The 22465-nt window shown below is 62.1% G+C and overlaps 1 protein-coding gene across 4 annotated transcripts; it reads right to left on the reverse strand.

Annotated features, from left to right (window-relative positions):
- Nucleotides 1-676: 676 nt before the first annotated feature.
- Nucleotides 677-21280, reverse strand: SHF (Src homology 2 domain containing F; the record flags this gene model as incomplete). 4 transcript variants are annotated; one of them, XM_082488875.1, is made up of 7 exons in its annotated part: nt 677-3488; nt 6795-6914; nt 7213-7384; nt 10587-10724; nt 12338-12556; nt 13634-13763; nt 20765-21280. In XM_082488875.1, 7 exons carry the CDS (start codon nt 21278-21280, stop codon nt 3302-3304), a joined length of 1482 nt encoding a protein of 493 aa, XP_082345001.1. In that variant the 3' UTR covers nt 677-3301. The 4 variants fall into 4 exon arrangements, 3 of the variants coding, with proteins under 3 accessions (XP_082345001.1, XP_082345002.1, XP_082345003.1); XM_082488877.1 differs by lacking the exon at nt 677-3488 and adding an exon at nt 6027-6188; XR_014269592.1 differs by lacking the exon at nt 677-3488 and adding an exon at nt 12721-12884 and having other exon boundaries at nt 6800-6914.
- Nucleotides 21281-22465: the final 1185 nt, after the last annotated feature.

Consider the following 22465-nt stretch of genomic DNA (forward strand, 5'->3'; position numbering starts at 1 on the left):
CAGACCCAGAGTCATACACTTTCTGTGGGACTCCCAAAATGAGACCTCCTCAGGTCCAAACAAGACTCAGGACCTGCTCGGATCTGCCCCGTTTGAGACTATATCCATCCCCTGACCCAATACCAAGCTGTGGGCTGGCTCTTTGCTACGGTTCCACATCCTCCACCCTGCTCCAGCATCTTGTGGGACCTCCTCCGCCACGTGAGGGCCCACATGGGGCTGGAGGCTCCATGAAGCTGGAGGCGTTGCCCTCAGGTTGCAGTGAGTTTGCAGCCCTCTTCATCCCTGGTGTCCAGTCCCTCTTGGTAATGCTATGAAGAGGGGAAAAAAAAAACCCAAAGCTAGTGGGCTTAGGGCCATTCTACTTCTCTCAAAAAAAAGGCCTCTGATCGACGCTAACACTGCTTGGAGCAGGAGGGTGGACTAGAGACCTCCTGAGGTCCCTTCCAACCCAAGTTCATAGAATCATAGAACAGCTTAGGTTGGAAGGGGCCTTGAAGATCATCTACTCCCAACCCCCCTGCCATGGGCAGGGACACCTCCCGCCAGCCCAGGTTGCTCCAAGCCCCGTCCAACCTGGCCTTGAACACCTTCAGGGATGGGGCAGCCACAGCTGCTCTGGTAAGTTATCACAAGTGTAGCCAGCAGGTCAAAGGAATTAATTATTTCCCTTTATTTGGCATTGGTGAGGCCACATCTGGATACCGTGTTCAGGTTTGGACCCCAAGTACAAGGAGAGAGTCCTGCAGAGGGTCACTAGGATGGTCAGGGCCGGAGAATATGTTGTACAAGAAGATGCTTGAGGAGTTGGGTTTCTTTAGCCTGGAGATGAGAGGGCTGAGGAGGGAGGACTGAGAGCAGCTTAGCTGAAGGGTGTGGACACAAAGCCCAGCTCCAGAGCAGTCCTTCTGGTCCGTGACTCTTTCCGGGGAGCTGGCGCCATGCCCACAGGTCTCACACCCCTCAGCACTCAGCAGGGATGCCCTCGAGATGGAACCAGGCTGCTTGGGCAGGATCTCGCCATACGGCTGCGAGGTCACTGCTACAGCAAACACGGGCTGCCAGGCAGTTTGCTTCCTGCCACAGTTCCTCGAAAAAAAACCAAAAACCAAAAAACAAATCCCCAAACCAAACCACAACACATGGAGAGGCTCTCCTGTGCCTTTGCTCCCCGGCTGCACGGACCCGAGAAGCCTCTGCTTTGCCAACCACAGCCACAGAGAAGGCAGGAATATCCCCTGGGATGAGCTCTGTGCCGGAGCCGTCAGGGCACAGCAGAGCCACGAAGGGCCCTCAAAACCTTTTAAAGGTTTTTAAGGGCAAGCCAAGAGCATCTCCGCGGGTTTCTGCATCTCCGGCCCTTCCTGCAGGCTCCAGCGTGGCACCGCCGGGAGAAAAACCCTCCAGCTGGAGTCGCCTCCCTCCCCGCTGCCGGAGAAGATGCCGTGCCTGGGATGGAGGGAGGCAGCCGGGGAGCTGGCAGCAGCCAAGCGGGGCTGTAAGGAGACACCGGGCGCCCGAAGAGCTCAAACTGCTGCCTTTTAAGGAGCGGCAGAGGCTGAGGCATCCTGGAACGAACCGATGGAGTTTCTGCAGGCTCCCAACCGCGGCGTGCACTGGGGGAACCGACCGTGCTGGCTGTGCCCCGTGGTCCCCACGGCAGCTCACAGCCGCGTCGGGCAGCCAGGACAGCGATCCCCCGGCTACAGACGGAGCCTGGCAAGCCCCAGAGCCCCAGGCGGTAGAGGTGGGTTCCTGCCATGGCTGCAGCGCTCACCCACACAATGTCCCCACAGTCCCACCCATCACCTCCATGTCCCCTTCCCCCCAAGAAAACCTACAGGACCACCTCCTGCCCAGGAGCCGGTGGTAGGGAGGATGATGCTTTTTCACAAAGCCTTCATCACGCCACCGCCAACGCGTCCCACCAACGCCCCCAGCGCTTTGCTCCACCAAGGCAAACGGTTTTGCCAGTCCAGCAGTGAATTTGCAGCTGCCACGGCTTCTCGCTGAACACAGGCGGGACCGCCCAGACAGGGAACGGGCCGCAGGGGAGGAACAGCGAGACCGAGCTTCGTCTGAAGCACAGGTGGAGGAAACGTACGTGCGTGGGTACGGGCAACACCGGGAGCAAGGTTAAAAGGCAACGGTATGCGTTAAATGCTACACAGCACCAGATGTAGCTTCAAGCCAAACGAAGAGAAGGAGCGAGCCGACACAGAGACAAGGTGTCGGGGAGACGAAGAGCGGGACTGGAACCACTAAACACCCAGAGGAAGAGAACAGGAGACCTGTGAAATTCAGAGGTTTTGCCCAAGACCTACGAGGGGGTGAAGAAAAAGGAGGAGGCAAAAGATCCCCAAGAGCCCCCCCACTTCTCCAGGCAAGTCCAAAATCAGCTCATCGCTGCCCGCGAAGGGTCCCAAAGGCAGAGCGAGGACGCGACCACCGGCATCCCTTGTCCCCCGTGTCTCAGATGAGTGAGCTGGCCGGACCGCTCGGGCACACGCGTCTCGGTGTATGCGAAGAGCAAAGGAAAAATCAATTAGCTTAGAGCTTTTTGTGTAGTATAATCCCCTTCCCCGCCATTTCACCACACCGAACCCCCCACCGGAGGCGGTGGGATGCGGGCGCCCGTTCCCCACGGAGCAGGAGGTGACCACGCACCGCTTTTATTAGGCAGCGGTGCTGCACGCGCAGCCCAGACCGGTCACTATTTACATTTGGCAAAGGATGGCAACGAGTACCGAGCACCCCTGCGGGGTGGGGGCCACCGCTGGCCTGCCCTCCCCCCCGCCCCGTGCCTCGCTAGCCCCAGGCAGGCCCCCACTTGCCCCCGCTGCCGGCCTCCTCACCATTTTGTCTCCCGTGGGCCGAGCCAGGCACCCTCACGGAGGCACCTCAGGCCCGTTCACGGATGATTTCTCCCCCTTTTCCCGCACGTCGTCCCCCCGTGCCTGCCCCCCCAGGCCTCTCCAAGGCCCCAGCTCCAGTCCTTGCGTCCCGAGCTCTGCCCAGAGGCAGGCAAGGGTGGTGGGCGGCCGGCGAGCCCCGCTCAGCTCCTCGGGTTGGGGGTCCCCTCGGCGCCATTCCGGCGGGCACACGGGACACCCCCCCCGAGGGAGCGGGATGAGGGGGGTCTGGCCCGGCCGCGGCAATCCCCAACAGCGCCGGCGGTGCCCCGCGAGCCGCTCGCGGGCTGCCGGTCCGGAGCCCGTCCTTGGCATGGTGGCGGGCGGCCCTGCAGACGGGCCAGTTTGGGGTGCACCCGGCTTCGAGCCCGGCTCGTGGTGGGTGAGGACTATAGGGTACGGATGGCCACCGGGTAAAGCAAGGACATGTGCTCAGCCCCCTTGATGGGCAGCTTGCGGCTGGCGTAGTGGTGAATGATCTCCGGCACGCTGTCGAAGGGCGGGCTGTGCTGACCCAGCACGTACTTGTTCTCTTGGGTCCGGGACAGTTTCATATGCATGAAGCCCTGGCTGCTCCTGCAAGGAGAGATGGAGGGAGGGTTAAGGGGATAGTGCAGCTGGCCCCGACCTCCCCTCTGATCCTGCCACAACCCCCCATCCTCCCAAGACAGCCAGCCCACCCCTGCGGCTGCGGGGGACGCTGCTGGCTCCCGTCCCCAGCCACCGCCTCGCCCGCGCCATCCCGCTCTTGGCCAGCTCCAGAGGAAGCCCGCAGCCCACGGGAGGGAGCCACGCTCGGTGCGAGGGGTCCGTGCGGGGACGAGGACTGGGCCCGAGGCTGGGGGGCTGCAGGCAGGGAAGGCTCTGGCTGTAGGGTGACGCAGGGGCGGCATCTTTCGCCCCTCGCACGCGGCAAAGCCCCTTTTGCAACCGCCTGGCTCGCGCCGGAGGACGCCAAGCTCTCGTATCCCCAGCCTCAGCCTGGCAAAGCAGGATTTTCTCCTTCGGTTCCCTCGCAGCCCGTTTCGCCGCCCCCCCCCCAACCCCCCCCGCCTTCCTCTGCACGCCAGCACTGCGGGCTCCATAAAACCCGCTCAGTGTAGCGAGGCCATTTCCCGGCACAGCGCGGGCACCGAGCCACGCCAGGCTGCGCAGGCAGATCCTGCCACGAGCGCTGATTCCAAGTGACGGGCTAATGGCCCTGTTGCTATTAATTTGCGTCTCCGAGGAGAGCCACAGCCTGTCTGCAGCGTCTGGAATGCACATTACGGCAAAATATTGATGACTTTAAAAGCAGACAGGACCTCATCAGCAATGCCGAGCCGCTTCCAGCGCTGCGCCGGCCGGTCCCATCCCATCCCCCCGGCTGGAGACGGTGGCCGTAATGGACAGCCCGACCGCATTAGCAGGATGGGTCTGCAATTCCATTTACGGTGGAGAGGCAAGGAGCCGGCTACCCCCAGGGGAGGGCGAGGGGGAGGGTGGAGAGCCACAGCCCCTCGGCCAGCGGCCGAGGAAAAGCGATAGCCGGCCGCATCCCGTGTCCCAGCGGCGGGGCGCAGGGAAGAGCCACGGGGGGTGCACTGCGTGAAGGTGCATGGGTTTATTCTGCGCGCAGACACACACACACACACACACGGTCACACCGCTAACACGCACACAGAGCCGGCCACGGGTGCTGCACCCTGCCTGCACAGGGACCCAGCCCTCGCCTGGCGCCGTACAGGACCCCGGTGAAGGATGGGTGCCGGTACGGGACCGGAGCACTGCCACACCGGTCCACGGAGAGGCGATGCTGGTTGCGTTTTGCCCAAATCGCTCCACGTTTTTTTGTCGGGAGCTCAGGGATGTGATGGATAGATTGGACAAAGCCAACAGCCCCACAGACAGCAGCAGGGATGGGACGAGGACAAGGGGCAGATGCTGGTTCTGCCGAGCACCTTACAGGGGTGAGAAAGGACCCAAACCTCTCAGGGAGGCAAAAGGCAGGAGGGACTCGTTCCCAGAGCGTTTGAGGCGACGGCATCCCCGGAAACATTCCAGGCCAGGTTGGACGGGGCTCTGAGCAACCTCAGCCGGTTGAAGGTGTCCCCGTCCACGGCAGGGGGGTTGCACTAGATGGCCTTTGGAGGTCCCTTCCAACCCAAACCGTTCTGCGATTCCGTGACACTACAGCTCTGCCCACGACAGGCGACGTGGGGCTGCCTAGCCTGGACCAGCCAGGACCGTCACAGCAGGGTTAAATCCTTCTGGCCACCTGACACAGCCATGGGTACAGCCGCTCCTGCCGCTCTCTCTTGTGCATATTTTCCTTTAAAGCAGCACAAAAGGGCTTTAGGTCAGCACCGGAGCTCTCTTTCAGACCATCTCCTTCTTCAAGGAAAAGAAAGAGTTGAAGAAAAAAAAAAATAGCGAGAGACACAGACAGCCAGCTTACAGCTATATAAAAAGCATCCCTGGGGATTTTCCTTGAAAAGGCTCTATAGAAAAAGGCAACGGAGTAAAAATCACGTTCCCGAGGCTGCGGGCTCTCGGCAAGAGAGGCACACGGTGGACAGGCAGTGCCTGGAGCAGCTCCTGGATGGGCTGCAGTCTCCTCTGGGGAGGCAGCAAAATCACTCGCAAGCCAGGGCAAGGAAAAAATATTGGGAAAAGGAAAACGTCAGTAAAAATTCTGACCAAAAACTAAAATAAAATAGGAAATGAAGGAGGTTTTCCGGAAAGGCTTGCTGTCTGATCTAAAAGCTACAAGTGCAGAATAAAGAAAAAAGAATATTTTCAGCTAAAGACCTGTCCTGGCTCGGTGTTGAAGGCAGCAAAAGAGCATTTAAAAAAAAAAAAAAAAAAAGAGAGAGAGAGAGAGATGGAGCAAAATCTAATTCACAGTTGTGTCCCTGGGAAATAAACTGGAGAGGCTGAAACCGCCGGGGAGCAATGCAGGTACAGAGACCACTAGGGAAACATAAAATATATTGAGAAAAGCATAGTGATACGAGGCGTGTTGCTGGATGGAGACAACCGAAGTGCTCAATAAATACTTTTTCCACATCTGCCAGGATCAGAGCTGACATCCTCGTCCGGCAGGAGGGCAAGAAGGTATTTGCTAATCCATCATCACCTTCAGGGCAGTAACAGCTTTGATTTCGTGGGTTCAGGCTGTGCCAAGAGTCCTGAAAGAGCTGGATGAGGAGCTACGGGCAGCTTCGCCCTGGCAGGACGCGTGTGGTGATGCTTCGGGCAGTTTGGCACTAAGGGAATCTGGAAGACTTGGGGAGGCTGCAAAGATCCCCCCCCACCAAAAAAACCCGAGTGGAAACCAAGCCGTGCCGTGAGGCTGAGGTTTCCCCGCTGGGAAACCAAAGCAGCCCTCTCTAGAGCACGGCTGAGCAAGGGCTTCTACGGTTCTGTGGGCTGGGGAGGCAGGGATGGGCACCCGCGTTTCCATCAACCATGGGGTCACACAAACTTGATTTTCCTATGAAACTAAGCTACAAAAAAAAAAAAAAAAAAGGGGGGGGGGGAGAAGGGGGGGAACAAGAGCTCTAACCAGACTCTAACCAGACACACTCGAATGAGCACATCATTTTATCCACCCAAGGGATCGCTCGCGCTGCCAAGGGAAGAGCAGCGTGCCTCCGGACCTACAAGCCCTCCCGAGGGATACTTTTGCCAGCCTCCCCCCCAAACCAGAAGCCCGTGCCGCACCGCAGGGAAGCACCGACTTCCTATTCCGGCCACTTCTGACCATCCCCATGGCCGTCGCAGTTACCCCACCGCCGCGGGCACACGTCCGCGGTGGGGCAGCCGCCGGCGAGGGGTCACCCACGGCACCACTGCAGGCGCTGCCACCCCCCTCAACAAGCCCCGTCCGGTCTCACTCACTTCAAGGAGAGGGAGAAGTCGTTCTTGCTGGTCTCGCTGTTGCGCACCAGGTAGCTGGCCTCCTTGCACAGCCTCAGCAGGGTCTCCGCGTCCGTCCGGCTGATGGCCCCGTGGTACCAGCTGGAGGCGGGAGAGGGACTGGCTGTGCTGTGCCCCCCGGGGCAGCAGCAATGGCACCGCAAGGGGACGGCGGCCACAGTCGGGAGGAGGGATGCGGGTGGCACCGCCAGGGTTGGGGGACAAGGGACAGCACAGGGCACATGGGGACAGCACGACCGCGAGATGGGCGGTGGGGACAAGCAGGCAGAAACGCGGGGCCAGGGAAGAAAGGAAGAAGCAGGGCTCCTCGTGGAACGGCCATAGGGATGCTGGGGCAGGTGGAGGGGTCGGGCAGCCGCTTGGGGCAGGCAGGACTCACCACTGGCTCTCCAGGGGCAAGGCAGGGTCAATCCTCTCGCCGATGAAGGGCCCAGGCTCGGCCATCAGCGTCTTGGTGCTCTTGAGGTTGCTGGAGCCATGCCTGAGGGCAGCCCTGGTCTTCTCCTCCCGGCAGGGCGAGGTGCGGCCGTACCCCAGTCCCTCCGCTGGACCTGCAAGACAGACAGACGTCGCAGCCGGTGGTGGGGACAGGCTGGGCTCCCAGCTTTCCCCCCCTCCCCGCCACGGAGGGAGCTGATAGAAAGAGCCAGAGCCACGTCACATCACGCTGGGTCCCCTGGCGCTGCCCTGTCCCCCTCTCCTCTAAGCCAGGGTCTTGGACCTCGGTGCCCCAGCATGGACAGGGTTGGGTCCCCACCACGCCAGGACCAGTGTCCTCACAGCGCCCGAGCCCCTGGATGTATTTTCCAAGGAGGTTTCAAAAGCTCAGAGGGTTTTTTGCTAATGAAACCAGAGACGCAACAGCTGCAGTATAGAGTTAAGTGAGAAGCACTAAGCAGAGGCTCTTCAATCTTGTTAAAAAAAAAAAAAAAAAAAATTTAAAAAAAAAAAAGGGGGGGGGCAGCTAAAGGGAGCAGTCAGTTTGGAAACAACAGACACATTTCTGCTGGCACAAGGAAACAAGGTGAAAAAAAAAATAATTCCCTGAGGTAGGAAGGGGACATTTCGCCTGCGAGGTGCCCCCCCGACACAGCCGCCTGCCCGGCACCAGCCCAGCCACGGGTCCCCGCACACCAACAAAGCGCGGTGGCCCGGTGCCTGCCGCCCGGCAAGCAACGGAGGGGGGGGATTAACCGAGACGTGCCCCGGGGACCCAGCCACCCGCCGACGGTTATTTCCGTGCGGGATGATTTCAGCATTAACAATATTGTTTCTCCCTCCTCCAGAGAGTTCATTATTGCTCCCCTGCAACACCAGCCCCCTCGCACAAATTACTTATCGATCGGGCACAGCCGCCTTGACGGGAGGTTGCCGGCGGCTGACGCCGCGGAGGCACAGTTGCCCCGGAGGTGGCCGAGCCCAGGCGGGATGTCCGGCGCTACGCAGGTTCCCCCCCACCGGCTCCCCGGCTGCTGGGGGGGGGAGGCAATAGCAGGGCGATGCTGAGGCCACCCTGCTGCGGGGCAGAGGTGAAAAATACCCAGAGAGGGACGTTTTTCTCTCTAGCAGGGCATCCTCTAAGGTGGCTATTTGAGGGACACCTTGTCTGGGCCCTTCGCAGGTCTCCAGCCCCCCCGGCGCCGAGAAGAGAGGACAGCAGCCAGAAGGAAACCCAGCCAAAATCCTCGGCAGCTCAAGCGTGGCTTAAACACCCCCGCCCCGACCCCGAGAAAGGAGCGCGGGGAGGTGGGTGCCCGGCATTGAGGTTTGACAAGCCCTGCCTCTGCAGCGGGACGGCTTTCTGCCGGCCAGGCTCGCCCTCGTACTGACACCCAGGCTTCCGTTTCAGCTCGTCGCCCTTACAAAAAAAAACAAAAAAAAACAAAAAAAAAAAACACAAAAAAAAACAAACACGAAAAAAAAATCAGGGTGATCATTTAAAAAGCCAGGCAATCAAAACACCGAAGCGTTTGCTGGCGGCGCAAAGTCGTCCCGTCAGAGGCTCAGAAGGAATGCACTGCACCTGTCAGAGAGAGGCAGAGGCATGTGCATGATTAAACAGGATATTAAAAACAAGCCCCTAGGAGTAAGAAGACATCCTTCAAGGAGTTTGAGTCACCACCCCAGACAGGGGAAGCAGAAAATAAGACAAAACTCTGGCAAGATAAACTTAACGCAACAAAGCAAGTCAGGGGGGTTGGGGGTGGAAAAGAGACTCCGTGTTGCTAAAACCAGGAAAAATGACAAACTGATGTGTTCATCGGGAGCAGGATGCGTGTCAGAGCGACTGCGGGGATAATAAATGATGGGGGAAGAGATGAGGCTGCATAGCGGAGAAATTAATTTTTCTTGACACCTGCAATCATTGTAGGAAGAGGATCGGGAAGTTTTCCCCCCTGCCAAGATCTTTCTTTTTCGGGACTGATCTCAGCCGGTAGCATCCCTGTGGGTTTGGGGGGGTACCCCGCCGCAGCCCCGGCGATCGGCAGCGAAATCAGCTGTCACGGGCAGCCTCGCGCTCAAACCCACCCGGGAGGCAGCAAAAGACATACTGGATTTTTGTTTTGTTTTGTTTTGTTTTTTTCTTTTCTTTACGAAGCTCTGCGGGGATCCGGGTAACTGCAGATAAGGAAATCAGACATCTGCACCTGGCATGTCGCGGTGCCTACCAGGAGCAGCGTTAGTGACGCACGGGCAGACGCAGCACGCCGGGGCACAGCCGCCGGTTTTCAGAGGGGGAAAAAAAAAAAAAAAAAAAAAGTCACGTCTCACAGATCCGTCCTTGTTCCCCGCAGGAGCAGCAGCCCAACCCCAAAATCCTGGGGTTGCTTTCGACACCACCCCCCACCCCCCCCCACCAATGCTCTTGGTGAAACCCTAATCCACCACAGCGCGAGAGCAAGGTCCTTAAAATATTAATAACGGGTTAAAAGAGAAGCAGGGATATTTGGCTTTCACAAGCGAGACTGGCAGCAGAGCCCACGGGGGATTTACAGAGGGGCTCTGCCGCTCGGCACGCACAAAAGGGGCTTCACCACAAGGCAAACCTGAGATGACAAAGCGCGCCCGGGGAGATTTAGCTGTTCGGGATAGCAAATACGAGCGCGAAGAATCCTGAGGGACCTCCTGCCACGGAGCAGCAAGGTAATAAAACAGCGGAGGAAACGGAGCAGGGCTAAATGACAAAGCCGGGGGGGGGACAACAAAACAAAAACAACCCTCAACTTCAGCGGCGGGGTCTGAATTAGCTGCTGCCACACCAGTAAAGGGACCCGGGTATTAAGAGTCGCGAGAAAACATCAGCTAAACGCTCAGCGCAGTTGTCGAGAAGACCGCAAAAGCGGCCATCAGACGCTGGGAATTTGGAGGCAAAGAGAACAAAAGAGCCGGTAATAACTCTGCCGCCGAATAATCCCCGGGTGCAGCGTGACTGCCGCATGCAAAGAGGCATGGCGGAGCCGGAGAAGACGCAGAAGAGGCAAGGACAAACGTCTGGCGCCCGGCACAGGACAAGCGGATGAGGCAGGAGGAGCCGGGGGAAGGCAGAGGAGGAGGAGGAGGAGGAGGAGGAGGAGGAGGAGGAGGAGGAGGGTGGATGTCTGGCAGCACCTGCAGGCAAAAGAGCCCCGCCAGGCACGGGCAAGCTCCGAGGAGGCGTCGCAGCATCTCGGTGCCGGTGGGGCAGCAAGGCAGGGTCGCGGTGAGCACCGGCCACGGCCACCCCCGGACACCCCGCCGTCACGCGAGACCCACCGTTGGCGTCTTCGTAGCTGGGCTGGCCGTGCTGCGGAGGGACGGAGGCACCGGCCTCACCGTCCGGGGGGCTTTCACGGCTGTCGAGCTGTCCCACCGGCGGTGGCCATGGCAGGTCTTTAATGACCTTGATTTCAACTGGATGGGGGGGAGTTGGGGGTTGAGGGGGGTGGGAAAGAGAGAGAAAGAGAAAGAGAGAAAGAAAGGGCTTAGAAAAAACCGTCAGCAACACCAGGCCCACGGAAAAGGAGAGCAGTTGTGGGGGGAAAGACTTGAGGACTACATTCCCGGGAGCCCCACACCAGCTTGGCCATCTCGTCCCCTCCCCAGCACTGAGCAGGATCGGGCCCGACGCAGGGCACGTTCCTGATGGAGAGACCCTGCTCCTCCATCGGCTTTTCGCAGCCAACCCCCTCTGAGGCGAGGGGGGAGCCTGACATCACCCCCGGCCCATGTGCACGGCCGTCCGGGGGTACCTTGGCCGAGCATCCCGTTGCCATCCATCCCGCCGGCGCATCCATCTTGCCCCGGGCGCTTCCCCCCCACCCCACGGGGTCCACGTTCCCCTGACATTGCTTCGTGCCGGTACCGGCTGCCCATCAGCAGGGGTCTCGCAGGCCCCCCACAAAAGGGGGAAACGTCCAGCAGAGAGCTCCCAGCATGGCGGGAGAGGAGAAACGCAGGACCTGCTCTGGCTCCAGGAGGAAACGGGCAGCAGGTCCTCCCGTGGCCCATGGCATGGCAACCTGACTCCCTCGGGACTCCGCGCAAGCCCGAAGCACCCCGGGGAGCGCCCGCATGCACCCAGGCGTGAGCCAGACCTGTGAGCACGCCGCCTCCACCCAGGGACGTCGAGCACGGTGGCTCATCCACCCAAACCCAGAGCGCAGACACCTCAGTGCATCGCGTTCCACGACGGAGCCTGACAAGCCGAACCCTCGGCACGGCATGCCACAGGCAGCAGCTGAGTCCCAGCGGCACGAGCGCAACCCCAGGCAGGAGGAGACGTGGCAGTGTCCAGCCCAGCGCGCACCCCCTCCAGCTCGCGGAGCCCAAACCCAGAAGGTGAACCACTCCAAAGCCCCCCATCTCCACGCCTCTCTCCACCGGCACCGCCGGCGAACACCAGCTCCAGCGCCTCGCGCGCGCCTGGCTGCGGCGCAGACGCACACCGCTGCAATTAAAATGCATCCCAGATAAGCGCGTGGCAATTAGCCAGCGCCGACGGAGGAGCCAGCACTAATGCACAGCATGGATTTCCTCATTAACCAACGCAAACACAATCGATCCTGCAGCACAGATAAATGGGTCGGGGGGGCCGGACCGTCGCCTGGTCCAAGGCTCCTGGGGGAGCGCCCAGCTCTCCTCCTGCCCCGAGTGAGGAGGGACCTCCTTGTGCCCAGGGTTGAGCCTCCCCCAAAGCAATTCGGGGTTGGGAGGAAGGGGGTCAACTCTCACCGGAGGCTGTGGTCAGTTAGAAGAGGGGGGGAAGAGGCAACGAGAGATGGGGACCGGACAGGCTGCCAAGGCAGCTCCATCCATCGCGCCACCCAGCCCGGCTCCCCGCCGAAGAGAAACACTCTCCGCAAGTGCGTGAGCACTTCCTGCCTCAGGGAAATGCAGAGGCCGATGCTACTGACCCCAAAAGACGAAGGAACCCCAAGGAGCCAGCTTCCCCCCTGCAAAACGCCAGGCGGCGTCTGCTGCTTTATGGCTGCCGCCCATCCTTTATGGCCGCTCCCATTGCTCACCTGCAAAGGCTTTGGAGATCCGCTCCTTCTTCCACTCCCAGGGCTGGTCGTATTCCTCCGGCGGCCGCTCGTCGTCCTCGGGCAGCCGGGACTCCCTGGGCCTGGGGCAAGGCGGGCGGTCGCCATCCATGTCCAGCCCTCCGAGCACAGGCTCGTAGGGAGTGTCGTAGAGGTGCAGCGGCCGGGCAGGAGCCTCCCGTAAGCCCTTCTGGCGGATCTCTAGCAGGAGACGAGGGAGAAGACCGTGAGCTTATTGCCCAATGCAGCCCGGCCACAGTCCCCAAAGCCCTGCTAGATGAAAGGGCTCAATTTCACCCAAGGGTGACACGGGATAGGAAGCAGCCATGGAGGAGACCCCCTTCAAACCTCCAGCAAGTGCCCACCAGAAGCAAGGGGGGGGGTTTTGGGCAGCCGGGTCCTGAGCAGTCCACCTTCTTTTCCCACGGTACAACATCCCCGGTCGCGGGGAGCCCTGCAAATCGGGGTCCACAGGAACAGAGCATCCCAGAGCCTGATTCCCCGCCAGCAGCGAGACTGAGTTTCTTCCCTGGACACCCAGTGCGGCTACTTTAATAAAATGCCCTTCCCTCCAGCGAAACAGAAGTCTCCCCCGCGCAGACGCAAGCAGCCCCTTCGCCACTTGCTGCTATTTCCAAGAAACGCGACGGCCCCCTCCCAAAAAACGCCACACGAGCTTTCCAGAAACCACTCGCTCCAGGAAAACCACGGGGCGGCAAAGCAGAGCCAGAGCCCGGAGCGCGCAAGGCGGCACAGCGACCCTGCGCGCGCCGCAGCAGTGAGAGCGATGCCTTCGGGAGCGCACGCGCGCGGGTGGGCGCTCTCACCTCGCCTGCTTTCCAGCCATAAACAAACCCACCGGGGACCCCGCTGCTGCGGCAGACAACGGCACGCTCTGGCTCAGTCCTAACCGAATTAAGCAGCTCCCGCATCCGTCTCAGTTTCAGGCCAGACGCATCGAATGTCAGGTCTCGCCTGGCTCAGCCGGGCGGGCAGGCACCGCGGTCCCGGGGGGCGGCACGGCAGGCAGGAATATGAAGGTGCCTTTACCGCTCGGGTAGCCTTTGCGAGCGCTCCGGCTACCGCAAGCCCATCGGCGCATGGCTACAGCTGTGAAAATTTGCCCGCCGAGCGGCCATGCACCACCGCGTTCACCACAGTTTGACCTGGTGCTGTCGCGGGCTGCAAGGAACAGAGTAGAGCGGCCACCGAATTCAACGCAGCGGGGACCAGAGGCACGAAGAGCGGCCTTCGCACACAGCCTTCCTTCCACCTTACCAGCCATCATCTTCTGGGCTTCATACGGCTCCATGTACCCATCGTTCTCCGTCACCTTCTCCAGCCCTGCCTGGCTACCAGCCACCTGCGCCGCGTCGAAGGGATCTGCGTAGTCCTCCAGGACAGCCAGCTGGAAGAGTAGGAGAAGGGTTAGGGTCCTCCCTGTCTCATTTGGGGTGGGGTGAGGAATGTCAGAGACCACTTGAAGCCCCTTGAAAGCTCACCACGAGCTCTGCTAGCGGCAGCCGGGACCCCAAGCCTGCGGGGATGGCCACGGTGCGGAGCAGGTGTCGGCAGCCGGCGGCTTTCCAGGCACCGGCACTCGGCCGTGGAAACGCTCCAGCCTTTGTCCCGAAAGCTGGGATGGAGCCAAGCAGAGCAGGAGGCGGCCCGGCCTCTTTCCTCACCACCGGCTCAGCGCTGCCAGCGCCGGTGCAGACACCCCCCCAGCACGCAGATGCTCCCCCTGAATTTCCTCGCCCGAGGGGGAGAAGGGGCGCAGATCCCAGCACAGGGGCGTCAGCTGGCACTGGCACGACTAGGAACTCGCTGGTTGTTTTCCAGGGCTCCTGCAGGCTCGACTGAAGACGTTTCTCAAGAAAATGGCTAATAACAGGCTATGGCTTCCTCTCTGCTCCCCCCAGGCCCCTGCAGCATCCCAAGTAACACAAGACAGGGCTCCTCCACGCGATGAGGAGTCAGCAGGAAGCGGAGCACCTCAAGTGCCGCGTCAACGGGGACGGCACAAAAAGCCCAAGGTTTGCCCTTACTAGCAAAAAGGAGACTATCCTGCAGTAGGATATGGGGCACGTCCCAGAGCTTGATCCCCTCCAGCGCTGGAGTCGCACGCCTGCTCCGGCACCTCAGCAGCTTCCCGGCCGGAGCATCCCATCGCACAAGCCTGGAGCTGTACGGCTCACCTCCAGCCCGAAAGCCTGGTCCCGAAATGGGGTCAGGCGATATTTCCAGCAGGGTCCAAGTGCACCCAAGAACCTTTGCCAGGGTCTGCTCGCCCACCAGGCTGCAAACCCCAGGCTGGACCCTCCAGCGAGACGGGGTTTGCCGCCACAACACAGAGCTCCTACAGCAAGGACCAAAGCCACTCGGCGCCGGGCTACGTTCTCACCGCCACGCTGTCCCTGCTCCTGGCCAGCCTTGGAGACCAGGGCCGCTCACGCATTCCTCTCCGGCTCCCATAATCGGCTTAAAACAAAACACTTCTTCCTCCTTCCTGCGCAAAACGCCCCGACAATAGCCTTGAGCAGCAAAACCCAGCAGGAAAAGGGAAGAGGAACTGGAGCTGTAAACACCTCCGTGCGGCCCTGGAGCCTTCGCATCGCACCTTTGCTCACTGCCTCCTCCATAAACGTCCCAGCTCGGGGCTCCCCGGGTGGCCGATGCAGTAGGGAGCCGGGGCAGCTCTCCAAATCCACCCCCTCCGTACCGGGGTGGCAAACAAGCGGCAGAGCATCACCCCCAGAGCAAACCCCGCCAGCCCCACAGCCACCCCGGGCGAGCGCAAGAGGGGGTTCAGATGTGGGAGCAAGCGAACGTCCGCATCCCTCAGCGAGGCGGCAGCAGGACAGATGGCTGCTCGGGGGTACCGGAGGAGAGGGAAAGAGAAAAACCCTCCCGCTGGCTCGGCAGGCAGGGCCCGGTGCCAGCGAGCCGGGACGTTGGGGGTTGGACTAGATGATCTCCAGAGGTCCCTTCCAACCCTGACTGTTCTGTGATTCTGTGACGGGGCCGCAGGAACAGCCAGCCGCCGGCTCTGTGGCGGGAGACAGGAAATCTGCTCTCGCCATCCATCATCTGAGGGAGACGCCGCATCGCTCAGCCCCCACCGGGGACACCGAGGGGCGACGCGGCAGCCCTCAGCTTGCCACCGCTGGGGCGAAATCCCCACCCCCGAAGGAAATCTAAGTCACCGGCGGCTCTGGCAGATGCTCAGTCCCTGGGACCTAACACCTGCTGAGCAACAGCGATGGCAAATTTGCGGCAGGGAGCCCCAATTTGCCAAACAGCCTTCCCAAGGCGAAGAGGGGTTCAGCCTGCGGCTGGTGGGGGCTTCCCCCTCACTGCCTACGAGGCGCTGAGGGCAGATGGGTGCCCACCGCTGCCAAGAGCCACCCAGGAGATGCTGCGGGCTGCACCCCCGCCTCGGAAAGCCAAAAAAAAGGGGCTTCTGCCCCATCGCAACGACATCCGCGGAGCTCAGCCCCACGCCGGCGACAGCTCACCGGCACAGGCGAGGCAGGAGCAGGCAGGTAGGCAGGCGTCCCCGCAGGCACAAACTGCTGCCGGCGCCAGTCCTGGACCCTCCGTCTCTCCCACCCCGTAGAAGCTTCAGAGCAGAGAGCAGCTCGGCCGCCGAGGGGCTCCTCTGCACACAGCGGTCGCGCGTCCCAACCGAAGGAAAGTCCCCCTCTGTATTTCCCCGGCACTTGGGTCTGGCTTCCCAGGGAGGGACACGTGAGCTCCAGCAAGCTCATGGAGTGGCCCCCACTCAGACGCCTCCAGGTCTAGAAAGCAGAGAACACGAACACAACTCTCTGCTGAGAGCCCTAAAACCGAGTGTTTTGCGCACAGGAGGGGTGCAGAGGCACTCGGCAGCAGTGAGACGGGCTCTGCGCAGCATGGTTTTCTGGGCTTAGCTCGGATCGAATGAGCAAACGGCTCAAATTGGTGGCTGGAGTCTCCGAGCTCCCCGGGTTTGGTGGGGTTTTGCCGCACTGGCTTTACTCCTCCGCTGTCTCGATGATGCCTCTTCATAGGAGCAAAGTCTCCCCATCATTGGGTGCTGAAAACGGTCAGGTATTACAGCGGAGAGCCATGGAAAAGCTGGGAAGGCAGCTCCTAACTTGCCTCCGGGAGCACGGCAGCCTTGGGATGCACAACCAACCAAGCGGGTACGGTACCCCGATCCCCGAGGCTGGAGGGGCCGGAGGGTCCAGCCATGCCCGGGAACGGGGCAGACCTCTGCGAGAGCAAACGGCAGCGATCCCGCGATTACCCACTGCATCCTAATGCACGTGGGGCTGAATTAAGGTTGCCCGGGAAACTGCATCGCTGACATTTCCTCATCCGAGCGCTGGACTTCACCAGCAGCAGCCAAGGCCAGCGCAGGAGGGGGACACCGCCGCCAACAGAGCATCTCCCAGGGGTATCCCAGACCCCCGACACGCACCCCGGTTCGGTCACAGGCCAGGCATTTCCATGCTTCGCTCGCATCCCGCACGGTGGAGGGAGCTGTGTACCAACCTGGGCGACCCCCGCGCTGCTCAGATGCCCCCGGCATGAGAAACCTGCTCATAGGCAGCGCAGGTTTGGCTAAATTTGAAATAATTAGGGTGTGGAGCACACACCTGACACGCAAAGCCACCATGCCAGGACAGCTCTCGGTGCAGAGCAGTCCTTCAGAGAGCAGTCGGGCACCACCGGCACTTGCACACGGGTCCTCTTTGGGCATGTGAGTGTTTTTTGCCCATTTTATCTGCCCTGGCAACGCACACCCGGATCCCTGCTGCAGCACCAAGGCGGCTCTCACTCTATTATTTATGCCAACCGTGAGAAAAAAAAAAAAAAAAAAAAAAAAAAAAGCCAAAGAAAACTAAAGCGAAGGGCCAGATCATCACCGGGTTGTGGCAGTAAAACAGTTTTTGGCTGCCCACCAGGGAAGGCGACAGGCGGTGGCTCTCCACAAGAGCTCACCGTTGGGACACCGAGACCCCAGGGCAGATCCCATGGGGCTCTTCATCGCATCTTGCCTACAAACCTCCTACCTGCCACACCGCCTTTTGCGGCAACAAGATGCTCCACTCTACAGAGAGGTCCCCAGAGGACACCTGAGGAGATCCTTCACTTTATAAACAAGTTTCTTGCCCCGGAGACAAAGCCTGTTTGAGGTCCCCCCAGGAGATTGCCGAGTTTCATGTTGGAGCCACTCCATGTGATAACCGAACTCCGCTCATTCTCTCCGTCAGGTGGAAGATCTCCCCAGCTTTGTACATCTGGCAGCTTGGCTTTCAGTGGACTCCGCAGCCGAGCCCAAAAGCAAACAGAGTGCTGGCCTTCCAAAGAAGATCCCAGCCGGCAGCCCGCGGGGGGACGGCTGGGCCCGGCAGGGAGCCCAGGGATGCACCCATGGCACAGGAGGAGGGAGTGCAAGGCGGACAGCACGGCATCGCGCAGGGTGACTCATTTCGGGGAGGCTCTGGCAGGAAAGACACACGCCCAAGAGCTTCCTGGCCGGCTGTTCCCACACCCCGCAGCGCTGACCCCTGCGCTCCCAGCAAAAACGCCAGTGACCTGTCCCGGTGGGCACGGGACATAGATGTTCCCCCCCAGGCAGATCCCCACCGGTCCCGGCGTCCCCAGCGCAGGGAGGTCCCTCACGCATCTCTCCCCGCCGCACACTGGTGGCATTGCTCCTCACACCTAATCTGAACACGGCAGAGAAGACACCTCCAGGGCACCCACCTCACTCCCTCAGTCTTCTCCAGACTGAAAAGCCCCAAGTCCCTCAGCCTTCCCTCATAAGAAAGATGCTCCAGTCCCCTCATCATCTCTGTAGCCCTTTGCTGGACCCTCTCCAGCAGTTCCCCATCCCTCTTGAACTGGGGAGCCCAAAACTGGACACAGTACTCCAGATGTGGCCTCATCAGGGCAGAGCAGAGGGGGAGGATGACCTCCCTCGACCTGCTGGCCACACTCTTCTTGATGCCCCCCAGGATGCCATTGGCCACCTTGGCCATCAGGGCACATTGCTGGCTCATGGTCATCCTGTTGTCCACCAGGACTCCCAGGTACAGGACCAGTCCGTTGTCCTCTGCTGTAAAGAAAGGACTGCCCGGACCACGCAGAGGGAGCAGCACTTACGCTGGTCCCCACCATGTCCAGCAAGCGTTTCTACCGGAGCAGGAGCTGCCACTGAGCTTGCCCTAAGCACGTCCCTGTGACATGCAACAACTCACTCCACGACGGCAAAGCATCGCACAGCACGCTTGTGTGGCCCAGGCAGGAGGGATGCCGTTGCTGTTCCTGCCCCGTCTTCGGTTCTCCAGAACGGGCAGGACAGCTACAGCGGGCACTGGGCTCCCAGGGAACATGGTCGGTCCCCCAGCCTCAACGCAGCGCCCGTACCGCAAACCACACGGCCTCGGCCAAACCACGCAACCAGGAACTGGTGGCTGCTCCTTCCGCTTCTGTCCATCCTCGTCATCCCCGCTCACGTTAGAGTGTTTTTCCCGGTTCATCATTAGCAAAAAACCTCTCTGCTCCAGCAGCCCTGAATTGCACTTCTCCCTTCACCTTCATCATCGCCACAACTCGAAGCCCACAGCCGCGGGCTTGCTGGAGTCCCAGTCCCTCCCACCCCTCAGCCCGATGTCAAGGCCAACAGATAGGAGCTGCAAAGGGCGCTCAAGCCCGACAGAGATGCTCCGGAGGGTGGATGTTCCCCGGCTCCTCCAGGGAAACCGTTTTAATGGACAGTCGCGTGCATTATCAAATATTCCCACCTTACCTCCAGCTTCACCCAACCTCCGGAGATCTCCCTGCATCCATCACCTACTGGAGCCCTGAAGAATTAAGAGACCTCCTCCCCACGGAGGCACGCAGGAGATGATCTAATCACCATCTATCTTGGAGAAGATGAAGGGTCTTCTTCGGCCTACTGCTCTTAGCAGGGTTTCCCCCAACATATCCCAGTTTTTGGCTTTTCTCTAAACGTCGCAGCTTCTCCTCAGCCTTTCGGATGCCCGCACAGCCCTGGCTTTCCGCAGCTCCCGGCTCAACCCCTTTGCACATCACGGCCCGAGTCCTCCTGACGACCATCGCCCCCGGCTACCGGTCCCTCTGCTCCCACACCGTGCGTTCCAGGGGAAAAACCATCCAGCCTGCCCCAGCAAACCGCATCACCACAATGGCACCTCCGCTCCCCGCTGCCGCTGCCCTCCTCCTCCTCCTTCACTGTCCGCAGCGGCCAGTTTACAGCATCCCAGCTCAAAAAGGGGGTTTCTGCCGGGACCCATCAGAAACCTCTAAAAAGCGATTTAGTCGGTACAAGCAACTTTCCAAGACCCACCACCGACAAGTTTTTCTACCTGCTTAAACACTTTTTTGCCCGGCGCCTGTTTAACCTCGTGCCGCCCGGCGGTGCCGGCGCCACGGTGGATGGGATCGCGGCATCCGCCGTTCCCTCCGCCAGCCAGATCTGCAATCCCGTCGAGTTCCCTCGACAAGCCCCGTCTTGCAGGCGGCGGCGCCGGCGGGCACTAATTACCCCTCCTCGCCTTTATTTGCACAGTCCCCGCATCAGCGCCTCTGCCAAGAGGCCCCGCACCGACGGCCGCAGCGCCGGTGGGTTTATTCCTCTACCGGGTCCCTTGTGCCGTCTGGAGCACGTCTCCCCACCGGGGAACTTCTCCCCAGCTCCCGCCTCTCACCGGGGACGTTTCTCGCCTCCTTTCCGGCACCGGCTCCGCTCTCGCCCCGGAGAAGCCGGCTGGGAGGCGCAGACAAAGAGGGGCTGAGGCTCCCTGACAAAGCAGCAGCGGCGGCAGCTCCGGAGGGTGTCCGTCGGCCACCGCTGGCACCGGCAGACCCTGGCAAGCAGGCAGAGGGGGATCCACGCCGCTGAGCGCAGTGTGGAAGGAGGCCCATGGCCGCCGTCCCCGGCCTCAGAGGCCACCGGAGAGAGTCCCGTGCCGCCTAGGGCCTTCCCGGGCTGGAAGGGTCTTCACCTCTGTGGAGCACTAAGCACTTGGCTGCAAAGAAATGGCAAGCAGAGAGGGAGGGAAGGTGGCCGGCAGGCCCCGCGCTCTCGCACCTCGGCGAGCAACGCTTCCTGCTGGGGATAGTACCTGCAGAGAAACCGGGGCCGCCCTCGCTGCCGCTGCTGACGTGTGACCGACCGGCATGTCGGGCGCTGCCGGGGCGCGGGGGCACGCCAAGCGGGGGCCACCGCCAAGCCCGGCCATGGCTCCTGTGGCGGGAAGCCCTCGACCCTTGGGCACCACCTGCCCCCCCGGGGTGGGGGTGGGGGGCTTTTCTCCCCACGGTGGGCGCAGAGGGTCCGGCACATCCGCGGGGACACCCACGGTATAGGGGGGGGGGGGGGCACACACTCACCTCCTGCGGCGGCTCGTCGGGGGGCTCGGGGGCGGCCGGGGGCGAGCTGGGAGCGGTGGGCATCAGCGGCGGCGGCGGGGGGCTGGCGGGCACCTTCTCCACCGCCTCCACCTTGATGAGCCGGTGCTTGGGCGAGACGTAGCGGGGTCCGTCGGGGGGGGCGGCGGCGGCGGCGGCGGCGGCGGCGGCGGGGGGGGGCGGCGGTGCCGCGCTGTAGGGGTCCTCGAAGTCGCGCTCCTTCTGCAGGCGGTAGGCCGCCACGATGTCGGGCTGGGCGGCGGCCAGCGGCTCGGCGGCGCCCCCGGGCGGCGGGGGGGGCTGCGGGGGGGGCGGCCCGGCGCGGTAGTCGGGTTTGGGAGGCGCGGGGGGCGCGGGTTTGGCGCTGCGGAAGCCCAGGTGTTCGCGGAGCCAGCGGGCCATGGTGCCCACGCACTGCGGAGCTCCCCCGGCAGCCGACCCCGCGCCGCCGCCGCCGCCGCCGCGCTCCGAACCGGCGGCCGCTCCGCTCAGCAGCATCGGCGCGGGCGGACTGAGCGCGGCGGCGGAGCCCGGAGCGGCGGCGGAGGGGTGGGGGGGGTGGGGGGGAGGCGGCCGGGGGAGGCGGCCAGTGCCACCTGCCGGAGCCGCCGCGCCGGTTGCTCCGAGCGGGGCTTCCCCCCCACCCCCCCCCGCCCCAGCCACCGCCACCACAACCACCACCACCACCCCCCCCCCCCCCGCCTCGGTCCGCCCCGCTTACCCGCACTCCCCCCCCCCCCCCCGCCGGCCCCGGCACGGAGCGGCCTCTCCACCGCCCGGCCCGACCCGACCCGCCTCCCCCGGGGACCGCCCCGCCTTCCCCCCCCGCCTCCCTCCCAGCGGCCCCGGGCGGGAACGGCCGCCCCATCCCGGAGACCGCGGGATGATCCTCCCCCCCCCCCCCGCCTCTCCCCGAGCATCGCCCGGGGCTGGGAGCTGTGCGGTGGCACCGGGAGAAGGGCCACCGGGGGGGTGGGGGGGTGGCGGGTGTGGGGGTGTCTAAAGAGATAGTGGCAAATCCACCGGCGAGGAGCAGGATTGCTCCCGGCACACCGGGGCTGGCACCACGGGCACCCACAAGAAACACGGTGGGAGCCCGCGGGGGCGAGGGGACACGGCAGGAGAAGATGCTCGGGAAGAAGATCGGGGTGTCCCCAGGACACGGGGGGCTGGGGGACATCCCCGAGGTGCAGCCCTGGCAGGGCTGGTACATGCCGGGAAGGTGACAAAAGTGAGCGGAGGAGGGAAGCGGCACTGGCAGTGGCGTGTTGAACCATGGCGGCGGAGGCCAAGGCTGTCACAGCAGCAAACGGGCACGCTTGGCGCTCTTCCTGACCGTCACCCCCATGCACACGCACCCGTCACCCCCCCACCCCTGCTCACCCACCGCCCGGGACCAAACCCTGCCCCTGCTCCACTGTGTCCGGCCTTGTCTCCAGACCCACGTCCCCGAATCCTCCGCACACGTACACACTGTGCACCCAAACCCACTCCAGCCCCTGCTTGCAGGTCGGATCCCCCGAAGGCCGTGGTCAAGCACGCCTGAAAGCGAGCAGGATGCTCCAAAAGCGGAACCACCGACGAGGTGAAACCGTGCTGAGGCATGCAGCGAGCGGGGAGAGATGCCACGGTGTGGGACTGCCCGTCCCCACACCATGAGCCCGGGCTCCTGCCCCGCGATGG

Source organism: Vanellus vanellus, assembly GCF_965231255.1.
Source record: "Vanellus vanellus genome assembly, chromosome: 11".
Lineage (NCBI taxonomy): Eukaryota > Metazoa > Chordata > Aves > Charadriiformes > Charadriidae > Vanellus > Vanellus vanellus.